The sequence below is a fragment of the Oncorhynchus tshawytscha genome, linkage group LG13 (assembly GCF_018296145.1).
Source record: "Oncorhynchus tshawytscha isolate Ot180627B linkage group LG13, Otsh_v2.0, whole genome shotgun sequence".
Taxonomy (NCBI): domain Eukaryota; kingdom Metazoa; phylum Chordata; class Actinopteri; order Salmoniformes; family Salmonidae; genus Oncorhynchus; species Oncorhynchus tshawytscha.
Genome location: NC_056441.1, coordinates 47,939,222 through 47,959,360, shown reverse-complemented (window position 1 = coordinate 47,959,360; position 20,139 = coordinate 47,939,222). Strand labels below are relative to the sequence as shown.

Genomic DNA, 20,139 nt, shown 5'->3' with positions numbered 1-20,139 from the left:
TGTTGGAGCGGGTTTAGTTGAGTTCAGATAGACGTGTGCTCGGTGCCTAGCCATCCCCAGTGCACTGGAGCCGGAGCGGTGAACTGAGCCATGACACCTCTCCATATAACGTTGGCTGGGGGATCTGACTCCTCTGATCAAAGGGAATAAACATTAATGACTAATGGGTAATCTGCTACACATTTCGGGCGGGTTGATTGGCCGCCTCTGGGGTAATGGGGGAAAATCTCCTCTCTTCAAATAATTTTCTGATTGCAAAAAGAAAGAGGGAGTCGCTCTGGAATAGTAAACACATAAGAGCTTCATAGAGCATTATTCTTATTTCCTATATAGATTTTGCGTTTATACATAAAAGATTCTAAAGAAGGTAATAACCCCCTACCCGACCCAGCCAACTGTCCTAATCTTCTTCCCTGTAATATTTCCATGCAGCTGTTATTATTCTCATTCCTCTGAATAATATCCCTCATTCCTCCCATCCTTTTTCTCCCCCCTCTCTCATATTCTATATCTCATGCCATGCGGGCGTCCCGGGTTCTGGTGCTGCGAGCGAGCAAGCGCCTCATATCCTGTCAGCGTATCAATCACAGGGGCCCTGTCCACTCAATCCACCTCTGATTTATCAGGTAGCCTCGACCCAAACCCTTTTAACGCGACAGTGACAGATAGCAGCCCAGACCATGGCAACCTGTTCCACTTAGCTCACACACACTAGGAGGCTTGGTGGGACTGTGACACGAACCCCCCAGTATGTATGCATATCGTCTACCTTGCCACACCACTGACTGTGTTTAGGGGTTGGGTTCAACCTGCATGAGCTACACAGATATGACATCGAATCCATATAAACTGCAAACCCTGACATTTTCTTATAACTTTCATGAGTTTCCCCTTGCTTCATTCAGTGAACCCAACAGGTATGAATTGTTGCAGTTTGCGCTAATAGCAACTCGTGTACTAAGCAATTACCACAGGTGAAACGGTCCGTAGCTTGCTGCAGGTGCGTTTGCCCTGATGGACTGGCATCGCTGCAGATTGGCCATTGTCGAGACAGAAAATATGAAACGTATTCGCCACTTAACATTCAGGTTGCAGTGCCCCCTCCACCCCCCACCCTCACAACTCTGCTTAAGCCGATTACAGGAGGCTTCCCTCTTTAATCGCATTGCTTCATTTGTTAACACAGAGATATCGTCGACTGTAATTCCAAATCTCCCTACTACTTTCATGTGAGACCGGCGTTAATGCCTGTTTGGTTTGGGGGGAGGTGTTGTTGTAATCAACGCTGTCGTTGGCGGAGCGTCACAAAAGAACAGCTGTGGTTTGGCAGTGTGTGCATATGTATAAACAATGTCATTCTCCATGTAAGAAGGGCACCTCCACCCAATTAGGCTCCCCTGCTAGCTCTGACAGTCCAAAGTCTCTGTCACTCCAAAGTCTCTGTCACCAGTTTCCTTAATCACCGCCATCTCATCGAACCTAATGAATATATGAAACCGCTCCTTTGTGACTAAAATGGTTTGTCAATTCTTCCCTGTAGCCATACAACAAGTAAACAAGGGGCCTTGTGCACAATTAAAAATGATAAAAACAGATTTAAACAGCAGAGTGGTTAATGACATGGACAACCATGCATAGAGCCTCCCCCATTGTGTGTCTCCCAGCCAACCAATGACAGTGACACAGAGACAGAAACAGAGACAGAGAGAGAGAGAGAGAGAGAGAGAGAGAGTGTGTGTGTGTCATTAGCTGTCCCAGTAGTGAAAGAGTCACAGTCTCTTTAATGACAGCCTGCCATGTGATAATGGCCTTCGCCACCACAGCAAACAAACCACACTGAGCTGCTGCTGCCTGCTTGGCTGGCACATACATACACACACACACTATCATGCAGACACGCAAATGCACACCAAGTCCTTACAAATGTTGTTGTTTTTTGTTTGAGTATGTTTTGCTGTAAACAACTGGAACCAATCATGATCATTGTGAAATTGAGCCAAAAATCAGGGACAAACACAGAGTATGCGTACGCTGGAGAGAGTAGAGTGTGGCGTGTGTGTGGTAGTCAGGCACCTATTGATAGCCAGCACCTGCTACTGGCAAACCTCATACCCACAAAACTACAGTAATTCCACTGTAAACCCACTTGAGCCCTTCTATCCTCCTACCAAGTCCCCCCATCCCCACTACCTCAGTCCCCATCATACCTGCGGGTGCGGCTGCATGTCCTATGGGAGCGGTTGGTCCTGCCTCGGTCTCCATCTCCACTCCCTCCTCCTTCGGAACGAGCTGCTGTTGGACCGCCGCCTGCGTCTGACACACACAGACACACACACACACACACACACACACCACATATCAACCCCCTGGCTCAGCCCTTCACACCCTCTCCCCTGTGCTTCCTCCCCAAGCAGTAGATCCTCTCTCATTCTGTGTTCTTACCCGTCTTTCACAACACGTTAGACTGAGTAACAGAGAAGACATGTCTCCCAGTCCCATCTCATACATAAATATATATCCCTCACAATCCTAATTTGTTGCGTTGTTAATTTCAGTAATCAAATAATTCCCTTGTTACTTTCCATACCTAGCCCCCAAGAAGTGCCAGTGGATGTTCATCGAATCATCAAGCCTTGCTGTCTTAACCACGTATCTTGGTGGTTTTGGACCAAAGTGGTGCTGACAGACACGCTGCTGCAGCCTTAGCGGGGCTGCAGTCAGCAGGGGCTGCAGTCAGCAGGGGCTGCAGTCAGCAGGGGCTGCAGTCAGCAAGGGCTGCAGTCAGCAGGGGCTGCAGTAAGCAGGGGCTGCAGTAAGCAAGGGCTGCAGTAAGCAGGGGCTGCAGTAAGCAAGGGCTGCAGTCAGCAGGGGTTGCAGTAAGCAAGGGCTGCAGTCAGCAGGGGTTGCAGTAAGCAAGGGCTGCAGTCAGCAGGGGCTGCAGTCAGCAGGGGCTGCAGTAAGCAGGGGCTGCAGTAAGCAAGGGCTGCAGTCAGCAGGGGTTGCAGTAAACAAGGGCTGCAGTCAGCAGGGGTTGCAGTGAACAAGGGCTGCAGTCAGCAGGGGCTGCAGTCAGCAGGGGCTGCAGTCAGCAGGGGCTGCAGTAAGCAGGGGCTGCAGGGGGGCTGCAGTAAGCTGCAGTCAGCAGGGGTTGCAGTAAGCAAGGGCTGCAGTCAGCAGGGGCTGCAGTCAGCAGGGGCTGCAGTGAGCAGGGGCTGCAGTAAGCAGGGGCTGCAGTCAGCAGGGGCTGCAGTAAGCAGGGGCTGCAGTCAGCAGGGGCTGCAGTAAACAAGGGCTGCAGTCAGCAGGGGCTGCAGTCAGCAGGGGCTGCAGTCAGCAGGGGCTGCAGCCACGGAGCTCCTCAGCTGGGGCTTCCGACAGCGGTGTGGAACAAACGCTATTCTGTTTTGTAAACACTGCCGTTGCTCAAATGGCGCTCTGATTGATAGTGTGAAGCAACGATCATTGGTGGGAGAGTATGTACATTTGAGGGGGGCTTGTCTGACTCTGAAATAGTTTGAGTAATATTCATTATTAACTATTCTCTTTCTATTTGTTTCTCTCCCGCACCAAATACTCACATATGCTTACTACTAAAAAAAACAGGCCTTCTCCATTGGGAGCCCAGCAAGATAAGAGGGGAAGAGAAAAAAAACACTGAACAAATAATAGACGCTGAACTATCAAAACAAACTTGTTACTACTTACTGAGAGAGAAAGAGCACTGTATTACTATTCCACGGGTTGGTTGGATCACAGAAGCGGGTTGGTTCAGGAAGAAGGCTTCCGTCGTGGCCCTGACTCAAGCACTTCAGACTCGCGTTCAGCAGAAGAAACGTCCAGGACAAGACATGTTATTTGAACTTGCAGTATATACACGCACACAGGCGTGTGAAGATAATGGAACAAAACACGGCTGGTTCACAGAAAGAGAAAGACGCCGCTACGACACATGAGAGGGAGGCTGCCTCTGCGCTCCGGCATGACGGAAGCCATCCAAGTGAATAGTGGGAGCAGGGTTGACATGTGCACCAACACTGACTGTGTGTTCGGTGTCAACTCAACGGAAAAGTGTGGGGGGAGATATTTAATGCCTGGTAAACAGCTAGTGAACACTTGCTGCTCTTCACTGGAGACTTAGGGTAGAGGTTATCTTTACACACGTAGGGTGTGTCCCAAATAGCACCCTGTTCCCTATACGGCGCACTACTTTTGACCACTGGCCCATAGGGAGATGCAGACGTAGCCTCATACATGAAGGCCTAACTTAATCTATTGAACCTGGTATCTATTTTCAACCATTCCTTGGCCATGTCCGACTCCTTGATTTGACAGAAGCACTTCCTAGGCAGCTAATGAATGAGTGGGAAGACTGAAGGCTAATGGTTTAAACGGCTACAACCGGCCCCTCCCCACGCCACCCAGCCGGCCCCAGATCAGTGAGCCATTCTCTCAAGACCACCAATGATTTCCCATCACGCGTAATGGACCCTGACCAAAGCTCATAAATAATTACCATCAACCGGCCTTGTCTAAACGACTGCAGAGGGGAGTGTCGAGCGAGCGTGCGTTTGTAGGAGGATGGGTGGGGGTTTATGTCCAGTATCTTCTGTTAAAAGACAGCATCCGCGGTCATTTACTCACAGACACTTTCTCTCTCTCACAAACACAATCTGGAGAAACAAATGTTAAAGCCTGTGGGCCTAAATGATGACAGTAACATCAGTAACATCAACTACTGGTAATTATATGTATTCATTGTAATAGCCTATGTCTAACAGGTTTGTCTTCAACGCCGAGGAAACCAAGCTAACGAACTCCAAGGACAACTTAAAGTGTACCATAAAGGTCAGATGTTTTGACTCATTTGTGACTTGCTCGGACAGAGGTGGTTGCATTGCAGGATGGGGGCATGTTCAATAATGCACTATGAATAAGACTCTCCTTCAAGCCACTCACACGGACAGCGGGGGTGTTGGGGCAGTTAGTGCATAATGCAATATTTGCAGTTCCATTTAAATTCAAGCCTATTCCATAACTAGAAAGCAACCTCGACAGTTACAGCCATGCGAGGTCCATAATCATTTAACAACCACCCCTTTGGAATAAGCATAATAGCAAATAATTTAGTAAAGTTCTTCCCTCTGATCCTATGATGTGAGGGCCATATCATTAGTATCAGCTGCTCATCTAACCTCTGTTCCAGCCAATCTTTGGGAGAATCTCAATTGGTATTGCGTGACTCCTTGCGTCCTCTCCTCAGTCCTCGTCTGCTTTTGAAAAAGGTCCAAGATAATCAAGGAGCCGAGCCGAGGAGAAGAAACAAATACGCTTGTATGAAATGAGAATAACCCCCTCGCAAAAGGGAATTACGTTTACAGGGGTGGAATCCCCCAAAAAATGTGTCAAGTGATCAATACACATGTAGCTAGTTGTGCAAGACTTTCTATAGATAAAAGGATAAGTAGCATATCGTTTTTTAAATGTGTGCATGCTTTTATCCTTCGAGAAAACAACAGCTGATTCAAAGGGGTGTGGCAGATTTTAAAACACTTCCCGCTAGCCGCCGGGAGGATACTCTTGTGCATCCTCTGCTGAAGTAGGTCATCGAGAAGGTGAGAATAATCCCCTGCTCGCCTACTAGCGAATTTACACTCTCCTTGACCACTCAACCACTTATCGGTTTCTAGGTCACGGAGGAGAGTAGGACGGAGAAGTCATGGTGAGGACTGACTTTTGCCCAATTGAGAATCTCCCACTAGCAGACCACTGTGGGTACTTCCTTTTCCTTTTGTGTTCACCAACACCACATCCACTACTTGTTACATTCAATTACACCACAAATAGGCTTGATGGTGAAGCTTAGAAGGCTCGTTGACCACACAAATAACTTATTACTACATACAGTACCTGACAGACCAAACCGAATGTTGTTGAGGGCCATGTTTGGCCTGCAAACTCCAATTTGGGCGGCCCTGCTCTATAGCAACAATAGTATAAAACCCTATCCCTCTACTCCACCATCCCCTCTATGAATCTCCCTCCCCTTCCCTTTAGCTGTCTGTGTAGTGATGGAGGACAGTGGGAGTAGCCTGATGAATGAAGTACTATAGTGTGCCCACACATGTTGCTCAGTGGGTGAAAATGCGCTTTGGTGATGAAATTTTAATTCCTTATGTTATAAAATATATTTTATCAAGACAAATATGATTATTCATGTTCTGAATCGTTCAGTGGGGCCTTCCTCTAACATATTAACATTATATGCAAACAGTCGGGTTTCATAACCTAATACATCCGATAATAAGCACCAAGCTCTATTGACATACAGTGGCAAGAAAAAGTATGTAAACCCTTTGGAATTACCTGACTTTCTGCATAAATTGGTCATCAAATTTGTTCTGATCATCATCAAAGTCACAACAATAAACAAACAGTGTGCTTAAACTAATAACACACTAATTATTGTATTTTTATTGTCTATATTGAATACATCATTTACATCAAAAACAAAAACGGCGCCCAAAAATACAGATTTCTGATTGTTATGAAAATGTGAAATCGGCCCTAATTAATCGGCCATTCCGATTAATCGGTCGACCTCTACTCTAGACAGCTAGCGGTCCGCGGCTACCAGATGGGCATTCAGGGGACATCGCGACGGAGGAGCCTGTTGAAAAAAACCCTCGGGCGGATTACGTCGGTAGTCCAGTCGTGATGGATCGGCAGGGCTCCGTATGAGCAATAAAAGAGGTCCAGGCCAATTGGAAAAATAGGTATTGTAGCCCAAGGAGTGGCTGATGGACCTCTTTAGCTAGCCAGGATATGGGCCTAGCATAGGCTATTAAGTCATTTTTGGTGGCCTTTAACCAAAATAACCAAAAGATGTCACCTTTATGTCACGCATTAATTTCGAATTAATATGAAAAGCGTATACTAAAATGTGAAAACACTACATGTCAAAATGAATATCAATCTTCCCTCTATATTCTTTAACGCACTGCGGAGTTACCCATTGGTCTTAAGATGCATTTTTGATTGGACACCCTAAGTAGTAGCTCTATAAAGTAGTATTATCCTACTCAATTGACACCGTCTTTCAATAATTATTATTTTTAAATATATATTTTAAGGCACGTTTCATAAACATATTCGGGATAGCTAGCTAGATATGTAGATGGAGAGATAGAGGAGAGGGATACAGGAGACAAAGTGAGTGGCAGGACGGGGGATCCAACCGCCGCCTCCACAGGCATATGTGGTGTGGAGATGGTGGCACTACCACTAGACCAGCCCCTGTTACAGCTGATGATCCTTTACACATTCAGTTTGCTCCTTTATTCATGCACCTCTGTTAGACGGAGACAGTATACCTGTTCCTCTAGTATTGTACACAGTTCACCTACCATGCAGGTCTGTCCTTTCTGTCTGATGTTGCGCTGTAGGCCTGCCCCCTCCTATCTTTGCCAGTGTAGTATAGTAGTTAACTCATCTAACGGTCTCTGTATATTGTAGTATTTCTATATAGACCTACCTCCTGTCTCTGTCTCTGGAGCAGCTGCTGGACCTCTTTCTGTGGCTGGTCACCTGGCTGCCGGAGGAGCTGGAGGAATAGGAGCGCCTTCCGTGATTTTCCTTCTTCTTCCTCCTGCTATGGCTGTCCTCCTAGCTGTCAGAGGAGTGGTGTCCCATTATCCCTCACTTCACTGGGTCTGGGAGAGGGAGAAAGCATAACAGCAGGAAAAAGGACATCTTATTTAATTTAATCAAATCGTTATTGATTGATTTCTCAGACGAAACAGTAGACCTACATCTAGCCGATTAAACTCAACGATTTACGATGGAGTTGAGCGGCGACTAGTGCGGGCTGACTGGAGTTGCGATGTCACATACAATATTTTTTTAATATAAACTATAGATTTGAGCACCCAAAGAATAGCCTGCAATTACACATGACATTGTTCTGTGTAATTGCAGGCTATTATTTGGGTGCTCAAATCAGTCGTTTTAAAAGTTCCAGTCCGCCAACACTAGTCGCTGCTCAACTCCATCGTAAAGCGTTGAGTTGAGACAGCGTAAATCCTGCAATGAACAGCTGTACTGTGGCGAGAGGCTACGCTGTTTAATGTCCCCATTCCTTCCTTCCTACAAGACTGACAAATAGCTGGCAAAATAACTTTTCTATTCTGAATATACTTGTGCAGTCAGTATGTCAAAGAGCTCGTTAGCTAACTTCAACTCGGCTCCACCTGCCTTAAAGAGAGCGTGGACAGAATGTAAACAATGAACTTACATTATCATAGCGCTAACTAGCGACAGTTTACGCTATCAAGCATAATGGCTAGCTTTGCATTCCCAAATAATTGTTGAAATAGCTACCGTTTATGCATGTGTTAAAAATATACTGTGAAGTTTTCATTTTCAGGTTATAGCATGCAGGCAGAATTTGCAATTTCAAGACTGCTGGCATGCTAGCTATCGTGTTATCTTTAGTTGGCAGCGAAGCACAGCTGACTAACTTATAGGCATTTTTGTGTTACGGTAAATAGCTACAACGTTGTTACCAGCATTGATGTATTTCAAACATTACTTATACAGTGACTGTAAATTCATACCAGGTATCATGCGACAAATATTCCTCCTTCATTTCAAACCACTCAAAATACACCACCATGCACTGCTCAAAAGACTAAACTAGTAGATCGAGAGCAGATCAATTGAAGAACGCTCGGATGAAACACGCAGGCAAGAGAATCTACAACAGAGCTATCGTTCGTATGTCTCTCAATCAATGCTGTCTATGCTACTCTTGTCATATTTTACAATTGTGTATGTTTAGCCTATATTTCGTGAAGTTGCATAACTTTTGTTACGTTATATCGTATATAGCCTAGGCTATGGGAAACAGTAGCCTGAAGTTGTAGGCCTATAATAAAACGGTCATTTTTTTATTTTGAGATATTATGAGTGTAAAATAAACTGTGAATGCCGAATAATCTCCGAATTGGTTATAATTACAAATCTTACTGCTCATGTCATTTGAGGAAAATGTAGACTTGTAGACCTATCAGACCTGCAATCAAGATTACATTTTTACAATTAGTCTGCATTTTAATCATTTAGCAGACGCTGTTATCCAGAGCGACTTACAGTTAGTGCATTAATTTTAAGATAGTTTGGTGGGACAACCACATATCACAGTCCAATCACATATTTGGCGCCTCACATAGAATATAAATTATCATTAGGCATATTTCAAAGGAATATCACCCACACTCTCACTCTGATTCGGCACTGAAGTATTTCTAGGCTAATCAGATTTCACGCAACTTGACGCATTAGGACTTGAAGTCCATTATAGAGCAGATAGGCTAAAGCAAAGTACCATTTCTTTGTTTTTTTGTCTTTCTTTATGGTTAAGATTGTCGCATTGCATTCAAATAGTACGATATGAAAGCCATGTCAATGATGTCAGACTATTCCAAGTTTCCTCTTGTAACCTACTTTAACAAAGGATTCTTCCCAAATAGACTACCTATTAAATAAACGAGTGAAAGAAAGCATTTGGGGTTGCTTGAAGAACATTCGTATGTGCACCCCATGCATTTGCTCTCATTAGACCTACTTTGAATTAATACTAATAATTTGATAGGTTTAGGAATAACTTAAGCCTAACATGTATTGTGCTAGAATTAATTGAATAGAAATGTTGCTCTTTGGTCCACAGGTTTTGTCTTCATGCGCGCAACACGCACACACACACACAAACACACATACGCAAAAGGCACACATACCCACATAACCACACAAAGGGAGCATATCATTTTTGGGGGGTTGATTATCCATTTAGGCCTATTAGAGTGAATACAGGTTATATAGCATATAAACTCCTAAAATTACCATAGGCCTAGTCTAAATAAATGTCCGATAGCCAATAGCTTTCTTGTTTCTCGGTTTTCCTATGTTAAAACTTTAACTCTGAGATGTTTCCATGGTAGCTTACCTATGCGGAATGCTAACTTTTTATTAACTTATTGGAAAGGGTGTTCTATTAGTAGCCTAACCTTTACGACATCCCACGTTGAAATGGATCGAACATGTTTATCTTTGCCATTGATAGAACTTAAACTACTAAAGTGTGTAGGTCTTTGTACTTATTGTGATATAAGTAGCAGGTTACAGATTAACTTAAATTCTCTAGCCTAATAGCAGCCTATAATTTCTGCTGCTTTCAGAGGCCGCAGAAAAATAATTAATGCCTAAGGTTCAAGAGCGGAGACATCATTAATTTTTAATAAGGGGAATTGTTCGAGCCTGTGTGTGGAAAAAATATTTTATATAGATTATCAATAAACGCGCTTTAATTTTGCATCAAATTTACAAGTGATAGCCTATCATACAGCTGTATCCCATCCCATTCCGGCTTATATTTAGCCTTTTTCAGTTCACTTAATTGCTTTGTCCCCACGGCATCCAGTAACCTTCACCGTAAATGAACCATTGTTTATTTATTTTGCAAATGTGCAATAATTTCAATAGGCAGTCAACTTAAGAAACCATAATTAACACGCCCAATGGCAACGCATCACATGAAAAGCTTTAATTAAACGTTTAGTTGCTGTTTAACATTCTAATGGCGTGAGAAAGTCTATTGAGATTTGATATTAACCAATATAGTTTCCCTAATGACTTCAGATTAATATAATTGCTGATTTAAAATGTAAATACATTATCTAATGAATTAAGACAAAAATGTGAGATCGGTTTTATCATTTATCATTTCAGTTGTCGTTTGAAGACATTTGAAGAACAAAAACTATTGATCATAATTATCTGGTCATCCATAGCCTCAATTAAAAACAGGCTTGTAAAAAACAAAATCAAAATCGAATAATGAATTATGCTATCTTCTAAAATATGGGAGAAATATGTATTACTTTTATCATTTGTATTATTATTATCGTTATTATTATGATTACTATTGTTATTATTATTGTGATTATTATTAATATGATAGCTCCTTATCAAATGATTGTTCTTACAAATTACACACTGCAAATTACTAACAAGTAACATATACAAACTATCAACATGCAGAATAGTTTATCTGTTATTGCTTCAACTATGTGTTTATTTGCTGTTATTGGAGCAGAAAACATTGTTCAAACGCGTTATCGTTGTATGTGAGTCAATGTGAGTGTCTGGCTACGGTGAACCTCCACCAAGCATCCCAGTTGGTCCTCTCTTTACCTTTCTCTCTCCGCATCACTGTCGCTGTCTCTTTTTTTTCCCAGATCACAGAGATTTGGAGGAAGCTCCGTTATGTGCTCCCCGCACGAGCTTGTCATTTTCAGTTTTAGCCACACCCCTGCAGAAATCCTGCCCATCTCCCTGGTGTTTAAAAAACTAATTCAGGACAATAGCAACGAATCCACGCTTAATTAAATTAATTAGTCCTTCTTGTCAATCTTGGATTAATGGCCAATAGCAACCTCGTAAGAATGATGTGAAATCTGAAGGGCTGCTAATCTGTTTTTCGATGCTGTCAGTACAGGCGAAGGGAAGGGGGCTCATCCCGGCATCCTGAGGGGAGGTAATTTGCACAGATCAAGGGGCAGGCGTTGCAAAGTATAAATACTGTGACTTCAATAGCGGATCACCAGCAGGTTGGAACTCCGCAGCAAGAAGAATTTGTCGAGATCTTATACATTTAGCTGCAGCACGAGATCCAGAGTTGGCAACAACATCACCTTGCATTTAGGTCGTCTAAAATAAACACTCTTGATGTCTTAAACTGTTGTGGAACTGAGAGAGAGAGAGAACGAGAGAGCGAGAGTGAGAGACCAAGACGAGGAGATTTTTTGGAGCAGTGATGGAAGAACTTACCGCGTTTGTGTCGAAGTCTTTTGATCAGAAAGTGAAGGAAAAGAAGGAAGTGATCACGTACAGGGAGGTGCTGGAGACCGGATCCGCGCGAGCCAGGGAGGGTCTCGCCAGCGATCCGAATCGCGAGGAAATGAACGATATCGCTCGGGTAGACGCGCGATCGCCAGGCAGGGAACCGGACATGCTGGGGCCAGAAAGAACCAGGGATGTGGGAAGCCCGAAACTGATCGATGGTAAACTAGCCTCCTGCTATGCGTTCATAAGGTTTTCTTATGCGATGTACTATAATGTAACTGCTTTGAGGTTAAACAAAGTCAACATCTTTTTGAATTATGCTCTAACGTTCATACTTTGGGAATACCCCGTGCGCTAACTTTGACAAACATGTCACCGGCCTAGTCAAAGAAAATATCCTTGCATGCTTTTGTGTATATCGCTGGGGGAAAAACGAATGAAGGTGTTGCTTCTATAAGTTGGTATACGTTTATATGCCTACGTGCATGTTTTAGCACTCTTTTGTATTTTGAATTTTTCCCAATTACAAGTTTAGCTTCATGTGACTGTGAGGGACACTAAAAGTAAGCTTACGTTTATAGCCTAGTTGTTGTCATAATGTGTAGTGGCTGTGTAATGCAATGTTGAGTGTAATACCAGGTCCACAATTGAATTAGGTAGGTCTATCCGGTTAAGTGCTTTTCTGTCTGAAGAGAAATGGTGTAGCATGCTTTTAAAAGATCAACGCATTTATTTTGGAATTATCAAGTCCACAATTGGACCATGGCTGGTCACTGTGTAACCCCATCTGAAGCGCGATGTAATTTCAGTAACAAGAAACAATGTGTTGTATTGAGATATTCATCAACCGCATACAGACAAAAAGGCTGGGAGAAAAGATGGCTATTTAAATGATCCAATAACACAAAAAATCAACAGGCCTAGCAGAAATGATTCATATTAATCTGTGTTTATGTTTTTCATACATGTTCTCTTAATCATTTAATTGGATTATGTCATCAGTAATTATGCATCCTAATCATAATAATAATAATAATATTAATTGGAATAGGTATTTTCGCTATATTGACTATCATATTGATCACTAATTGCATTGGCCTAGATCAAACAAATAGCCTAATGTTGCATTAGCTGGGATGGTAATCTTTTACGTCTTCAAATGTTAATAATCAGTCGTTTCACTTTATACAACCGTGGAGAATGACATTGGGCAGATACAATTAGATAAATCCCACACTTGCACAACGGGTAGGCCTATACCTTAGTACAAATCATATCATAGCCATTACAATACAATTGTAGTGACATCATGAAAAATATAAACCGAGCTGCTGGTCCTATATCCTAAACAGGAAAACACGAGCTATGATAAGCGATAGGACATCCAACAGTGAGGACCTCAATGCATATTTATAAGGAGTTAACAATTGAAGACCTTTCTGTAGGACTACAAAACATCCGAAGCTGAAATTGGTGTAATGCTTGGGAGGATGGATCCACATGTTCGCTTTAGGAAGGTCGTTGTGTGATGCCTCCTCCTCTACCCTTGTATAGCTGAGGCCTTTTTACTCACCCTCATTCATTTGCTGCTACCCTTCTCTGTAGGTACCACGCACATGAAAGAGAGAAAAGAGGACACAAAGCAAATGGAGGACGAGGCACAGACTAAAATCAAGCAGAGGAGAAGTCGGACTAACTTTACACTGGAGCAATTGAACGAGCTAGAGCGGCTATTCGATGAGACCCACTATCCAGATGCCTTCATGCGGGAGGAGCTGAGCCAGCGGCTAGGGCTGTCCGAGGCTCGAGTACAAGTAAGGGGCTCTCTATCTTCTTTAGGTTTGTTGTCTATGTGTAAAGATGTCGTGTGTTGCTCATATTAGGAATATTTGACAAAATATAACCCGATGTCTAGAGAGGAACAGTTGTCCTCATGTTCTCGACTATACTTTTACGCACAGAGGGAAACCATGTACCACTACCGGTCTCTTGAGAATGGGGTTTATTTACATACTTCTTGTGTATTTTTTTTTTTTTTTTTTTGGGGGGGGCATAGCACCATTCTAGAAAGTTACACTATAAGCAATTGATCAACATTTTATAGTTGATGTATTTGGCTATCAAAAAAACTAAAACTGAAATGGTAAAATGGATGAAATCTCATTTTCTAAATATGCTGTGTCTCTCTGTGTGTGTGTGTGTGTGTGTGTGTGTGTGTGTGTGTGTGTGTGTGTGTGTGTGTGTGTGTGTGTGTGTGTGTGTGTGTGTGTGTGTGTGTGTGTGTGTGTGTGTGTGTGCGTGCGTGTGTGTGTGTGTGTGTGTGTGTGTGTGTGTGTGTGTGTGTGTATGTGTGTGTGTGTGTGCGTGCGCGCGAGTGTGTGTGAGCGAGTGAGAATAAAGAAAGAGTGAGAATAAAGATAGAGAGAGTTATTCCATGTAAAAAAATAATAACGCTGTACAGTGTATCTCAATTAAGGCCTAGTATCTTGTCATATAGGTAGGCATATCGTGCACACCACATTGTGCCAAGTTTCAGATTACAATTTTGTTTTAAAAAATATTATTATACGATCAATTTAATTTTAAATCAGACATTCAAAATCCTGTAGAAAACAAACACAATATTTGTCCTCACTTTATTAGTAACCTATATGTTGCTCGCACGAGATACATCTGTCTTGTATTTTTTCCACCGGGAAAGACCATCTGTACTACTGAAACCCAATAAGCCGTTTCGGAGAGGGGGGGACTTCAGTCTCTGTGTAACCGGAGAAGAGTGACTGAGCCGAGCAATGACAATGAACATAGACATCGGTTCTGATCTGATTTATCAAACCCCATAATATCTTATTTCAGCCTCTTTCATCCCTTATGCATCGGCCCAGGGAGACGACGGAGCGAGTATTTATTAACTGAATATGTCGGTTCTTTCTAAAATATCATAAAACGAGCCAAAAAGACCTCCCTCCCCCATAAAAGTTCAAGCAAGCGCTTTTTGCAACGTATCCCGGCGAGAGTTGGAATTTTACCAAGGCGTATTGTGTCACAAGCAAGGCGAGTGCAAGGAGCACAGCTCGAGGATTTACATAAATTATGTATTATTTTCTTCCCAAATCAAGATCTGCTGCTTTTTCTATTTTCAGTACATGATGTAAACGACCATGCGATTCATGGGGCCCTTTTCTAGCCACAGTTGCACGCAGGGATGAAATGACCATTCCCGGCACAAAGGCCAATTTATTTTTGTTTTAAAGTCACAACGTCTTTGCTTTACTTCGCGGTGGGCTATTTGCTTCTGTTTTCAGTCTACGTAAAGATTTATTATAAAATCAATAAGACACGAGATGTGTGTTATATTGCATTGTTGACACGGCTACGTGGTCAAAATATGAGGTTGGCGCTTACGACATATTGATAGACTTATCAATATAATTTCCATTCTGTCCATGATGCGCTCTGTGCAGGAGAATTGGTAAACTGTGTTGTGGGCTAATTTATCCACAGCTTTGTAGGGGATTCAAAGTAGATTATCATAGTAATGAGACGCCTTATCTCCGTTCCAAGATAGCCTACTCCTCGGAACATTATGCTTTTAAAGAACAGACATAATGGAAAAGAGCTATCCTCAGAAAGAGCTTTGTGTAGGGCGTGTTATGGCGGTAATTAAACGAAACTGTAAAGCATTTAAATGCTTCAGTAACATAGATTTTCCTGCAGATTACGGTAATTAATTTCACCAGCCATTAATGAGAGAGAGCTTTTCTCAGATCACGTTGCTCAGATGTCCAAAGCCGTAATCACTTAATGCTATCCGATATCAGAGAAGCAATTCGGTTCTTCTGGGACGCTAATCTATAGAAAGATGAAACCAGTGCTGAGAAGGTAATTTATTTTGATCAAATATAGCCTGCAAATGTCAAACAAGTGTGTTTACACAGCTATAATATGATAATAACATTCCCCCTTTTCGTTGTGGTCTACTTTCTTACGTTGTATTTAGCCAGCCCCCTTGTACATGTAATAATTAAAATCTGGTGTTAAGCGTGCGCATTAATATTTCAGGGCTCCTTTGGGATATTGTTTTTCTGCGGTTGTTGTCATTTTGAGCGGAATTACACATGCCCTCACAAGCAGCTGCCAATCACGGTCACTAATTAATTTCTCTCCCCGCAGGTTTGGTTTCAGAACCGGAGGGCCAAATGCAGAAAGCAGGAGAATCAGTTACACAAAGGTGCGTTTTTATTCTTTGTCCATCTGCAATTATCCTATTTTACGCGTCGTGATAATAATGGTTTACATTTGGAAAGGGTTACAAGAACATATTTGAAAACCATAACCATCAAGGGTGCCTACAAATTAAAATGCACCAAATGCACAACAACAAATGCTTTCCAACCCTGTTCCTGGATAGCTTCCGTCCTGTAGGTTTCCACTCCAACCCTAATCTAGCGCACATGATTCTAATAATTGGCTGGTTAATAAACTGAATCAGGTTAGTTACAAATGGGTTTGGATTGAAAACATACAGGACGGTAGCTCTCCAGGAACAGGGTTGTAGAGTCTTGCTACAGGCTATATGGTGCAAAAAAAATCGATAGCGTTTGAATGGCAGTAGGCTCCCTGAATCTTTATCCTGATGTGCTATTTGCACTCCATTATTTTGGATAATGGAATTGTTTGTTGTTTCCAGAGTATAAATATTTGCCTCAATTATAATCTGGAGACTATTTCCCTTACAGATGTCCTATCTTTTTTTCCAGGAGTTCTCATTGGAGCCGCGAGTCAGTTTGAAGGTTGTCGCGTAGCGCCATATGTCAACGTGGGGGCCTTACGGATGCCATTCCAACAGGCAAGTTACTTTGAAGCGTGCAGTCTTTGACTAAACCAATCACCAGACTGCTGTCTTGGCACGGGCCTTGTCCAAGTGGTATGGGACAACAGTGTTCCAATAATAGTGGGTTACAAAAATCTTATTCAGATAATCCTATAAGGCCTTGTTATCAGACCCTCAAGTGAATACCCATTGTAGCCTATGCCACATATTAATGGAAAATCCCCCCAGTCGTTAGAGATTCTTAAATGGGGTCCTCAAGTTGTGATACAGACTTTTGATTCAATTGATATAGTGTGTTTTATATCGGCTTGCATTCAACAATATGGATCAATAGACATGCGGGTTGGATTCAATTCCATCTCAATTCCATCTGAAAGCGACTTGAAAAATTCATTGAAAATGCCATTTTCAAATTCATATCATAGGATCTTGTAATTGAAATGGAATTGGACCCAGTGAATACTTTATGAAATTAATACAAGACAGCCTTCCACAAGTTAGCTAATATGTTTCTCCCCTCTCTTCCCCCATCCGTGCGTCCGTAGGATAGTCATTGCAACGTGCCGCCCTTCTCCTTTCAGGTCCAGGCGCAACTGCAGTTGGACAGCGCGGTGGCCCACGCGCACCATCACCTGCACTCTCACCTGGCAGCGCACGCCCCTTACATGATGTTTCCGGGCCCGCCATTTGGTTTGCCCTTGGCTACACTCGCGGCTGAATCCGCCTCTGCTGCCTCGGTTGTGGCCGCAGCTGCAGCCGCCAAAAACACCAACAAAAACTCCAGTATTGCAGATCTGAGACTCAAGGCCAAAAAACACGCGGCAGCTCTGGGACTGTGACTAGGCGTGCAACAAGGCGTATATGGCGTCTAAAAAGGCCTACATTATTGACTTGAGAGTCATCAACAACGCAGAGGCATCAAAACAAAAAATGCTTTACAAAGTGAAAGCAAGGACATATATGTTTTTTTGTTTGTTTTTTAAACGAAGGACATCATGTATAACTATAGAAAATAGGCTATTTATGAGATAAAAACAAAGATAGACTGTGAAATCGATAATAAAGGGCGGGAGTTGATGTAGGCTAAGTCTTCACAAATGCCACGTGGTAACTGCACCAACGTGAAACTAGGGTGGAGGTGTCAACGAGCAAGATTTCCAAGAGGAACGATGCCGCATGGGACGTTCGACTCTTTGTGAAACAAGGAGAACTATTCTGGTTGTTTTTCATTATTAGGCTATGTTATTTCCTTTTGACACTATAGAGGCTGGCCTCGTTATATTTCAAAAACGTGTTCTCTGTAAAGGAAACAGCGGATGTTCGTGAACAACAACAACAAAAAATACACTTATGTGACAGGTTTTTTTCTGTTCTTTTTCTTGTCCAAATGAAAACTCCTCTGCAGTGTTGCATGAATGTCTTTCCTCACAGATGACGTTATTTGAGTCGGTTCCATTTCACTCTCGTGCTCTCCCTCCGTGGACAGCAGACAGACAGACAGACAGATACTCCGAGGACCTGATGAAGCTCTCACTTCAATGTCACAGTATTTGGATCTCGTGGCTTCTAGACGTGTCGGGATGTGTGGAATTCAGACATTTGCCCGAAAATGTTACATTATTTTGTGAATGGTGAACTTCCGTTAGTCTATGAAGTTTTATACAATGCAACGGAGTGCATTTGCGAGTGATTCGACCCACTGAATGCGCAATATATGTCACATGTTAAGAACGACAAAATATTTGGTCAATAATTGCAGTAGGCTATATGTGAGACGGTACGGAGCACATGTAAAATATGTTAATACACAAGAAACATGCATCATTTTTTGTTATTTTGTGGCTTATGAGTGCATTGTGAGAGCATTTTTGTTTTCTATTTTACTGTCCTTCCGTGTGTAAAAATCATGTGCATTCTGTAGGCTATGTAATGTTGATGTTTTTATAACAGTGAAAGTGAACGTAGCCCTACCTAAGGCACGGATTTCTAAAAATATCATAGAAATTCTTATACTTTTTTCATCACTTATGTGAAACGTGAACTCACCTGAACAACATGTTTTCGGTTCATAGAATAAATCAACTGAAGTTTCTTTCTATGATAGACTCTGTTTACATTCTTTTTTCATTCAAATGTGTCTCATGTGTGGGGTGTAGCCTAGTTTCGATGGATAAACTTGTTTAAAAAATATATTAATTTCATATGATTATTGCTGTATTATTCCATATTATTTTTGCACTAAGGGTATTATTACAATTATTATAATGGGCTAAGATGCATTATTATTATTTAGTCTACTACTTATACAGCTTCTGCTACTACCATTGATTGTATTCAGGTTGTAGGCCTTGCCTACACAGATTTATGGAAGGCTACATAAATGATTCATGTTTCGATATATTTGATCCAGTTGTGTCAGGCCCGTTTAGCCACGTGTTCTTTTTTTTTCTCAGGGTCATGGACATCTTTGTCATAGTCCCTAACCTTTCCAAACCAGTACATTATTCAACATGTTTTGTTATATTTCAGACCTCTGTGGAAAAGGTGTCAAATATCGCATTGAAGACGATAGTAAAAGGCTTATAGAATATTACAAGTCCATTGAATACACAGAAAAATCCCGAAAAGACACGAAGACTGTTTGATGGCGTGTAATGTTGGTGTGTAATGATGGTGTGTAATCCCGGTGTGTGGTGATGTAGCTGTTTCGGGAACTTTTCTCTGGTCTCGCCTGGTCTCTTCTGTAAGGCCAGCTCGTTTTTACACACATCATTACATGTCCAATAATTGCTTTATTCAAGATGCTTTCAAAATATACCATAGGCTACATTTGAAATATGTTCCTTGTTTTCGGAATTAGGCTACCATTGAAATATCAATTTGAGAATTATTTTATGGTGAGCAAAATCATTATTGTCTATTAGGCCACTGTTTGGCATGACGCTCAAATGAATTCGTTTCGTTTTTAATTCCAAACACTTGTACAGACAGATTGGAAATGTCTGCACAGTTTAATATGGTTCATTGAGACTGCGCGTCATGCATAGAGACCCCTTGACTTCCAGAGCAAATTGGCCTGACTTGTTTCCGGACATCTTAACCGGCCATTACTGAGGATTTAATAAACACCTGACACGAGAGCCGATTTTAGAGCAATGCGGATCACATTACCAGCCAATATTTCCATACAAAACACAATGTCTTTTGCTATTAATTAATACCGCTCTCACAGATGCACTAGACTCTAGAGTGCTTGTGTATCTTGCCGTTTGGTTGGATTCAGACGCCAAAACTATTGAATTATTGATCACTCCCCTTACCAGTAGTGGAGGAGAGAACGAAACCGGGCCTGCTAATGGAGGCGCGCGCACTTGCACTCATGTAAATAAGTAGGGGCCATTCCCATA

The 20,139-nt window shown here is 42.2% G+C and overlaps 1 protein-coding gene and 1 long non-coding RNA gene across 4 annotated transcripts in view; one reads left to right on the top strand and one right to left on the bottom strand.

Moving 5' to 3' along the window:
• LOC112265051 overlaps positions 1-8,696 on the bottom strand; it is a 181,641-nt gene extending 172,945 nt beyond the window's left edge. For all 3 annotated transcript variants that reach the window (XR_006078642.1, XR_006078643.1, XR_002955720.2), the window contains exons 1-3: positions 8,613-8,696; positions 7,532-7,709; positions 2,208-2,313 (exon numbers count right to left, since the gene is read on the bottom strand). This is a non-coding gene — a long non-coding RNA (uncharacterized LOC112265051). The remainder of the gene's footprint in view (positions 1-2,207; positions 2,314-7,531; positions 7,710-8,612) is intronic.
• A 2,828-nt stretch (positions 8,697-11,524) lies between these two features.
• LOC112265050 (short stature homeobox protein 2) lies at positions 11,525-18,830 on the top strand. Its single transcript, XM_024442057.2, has 5 exons — positions 11,525-12,116; positions 13,504-13,712; positions 16,072-16,129; positions 16,659-16,747; positions 17,278-18,830. Exons 1-5 carry the CDS (start codon positions 11,870-11,872, stop codon positions 17,569-17,571), a joined length of 897 nt encoding a protein of 298 aa, XP_024297825.1. The 5' UTR covers positions 11,525-11,869; the 3' UTR covers positions 17,572-18,830.
• The last annotated feature ends 1,309 nt before the right edge of the window (positions 18,831-20,139 follow it).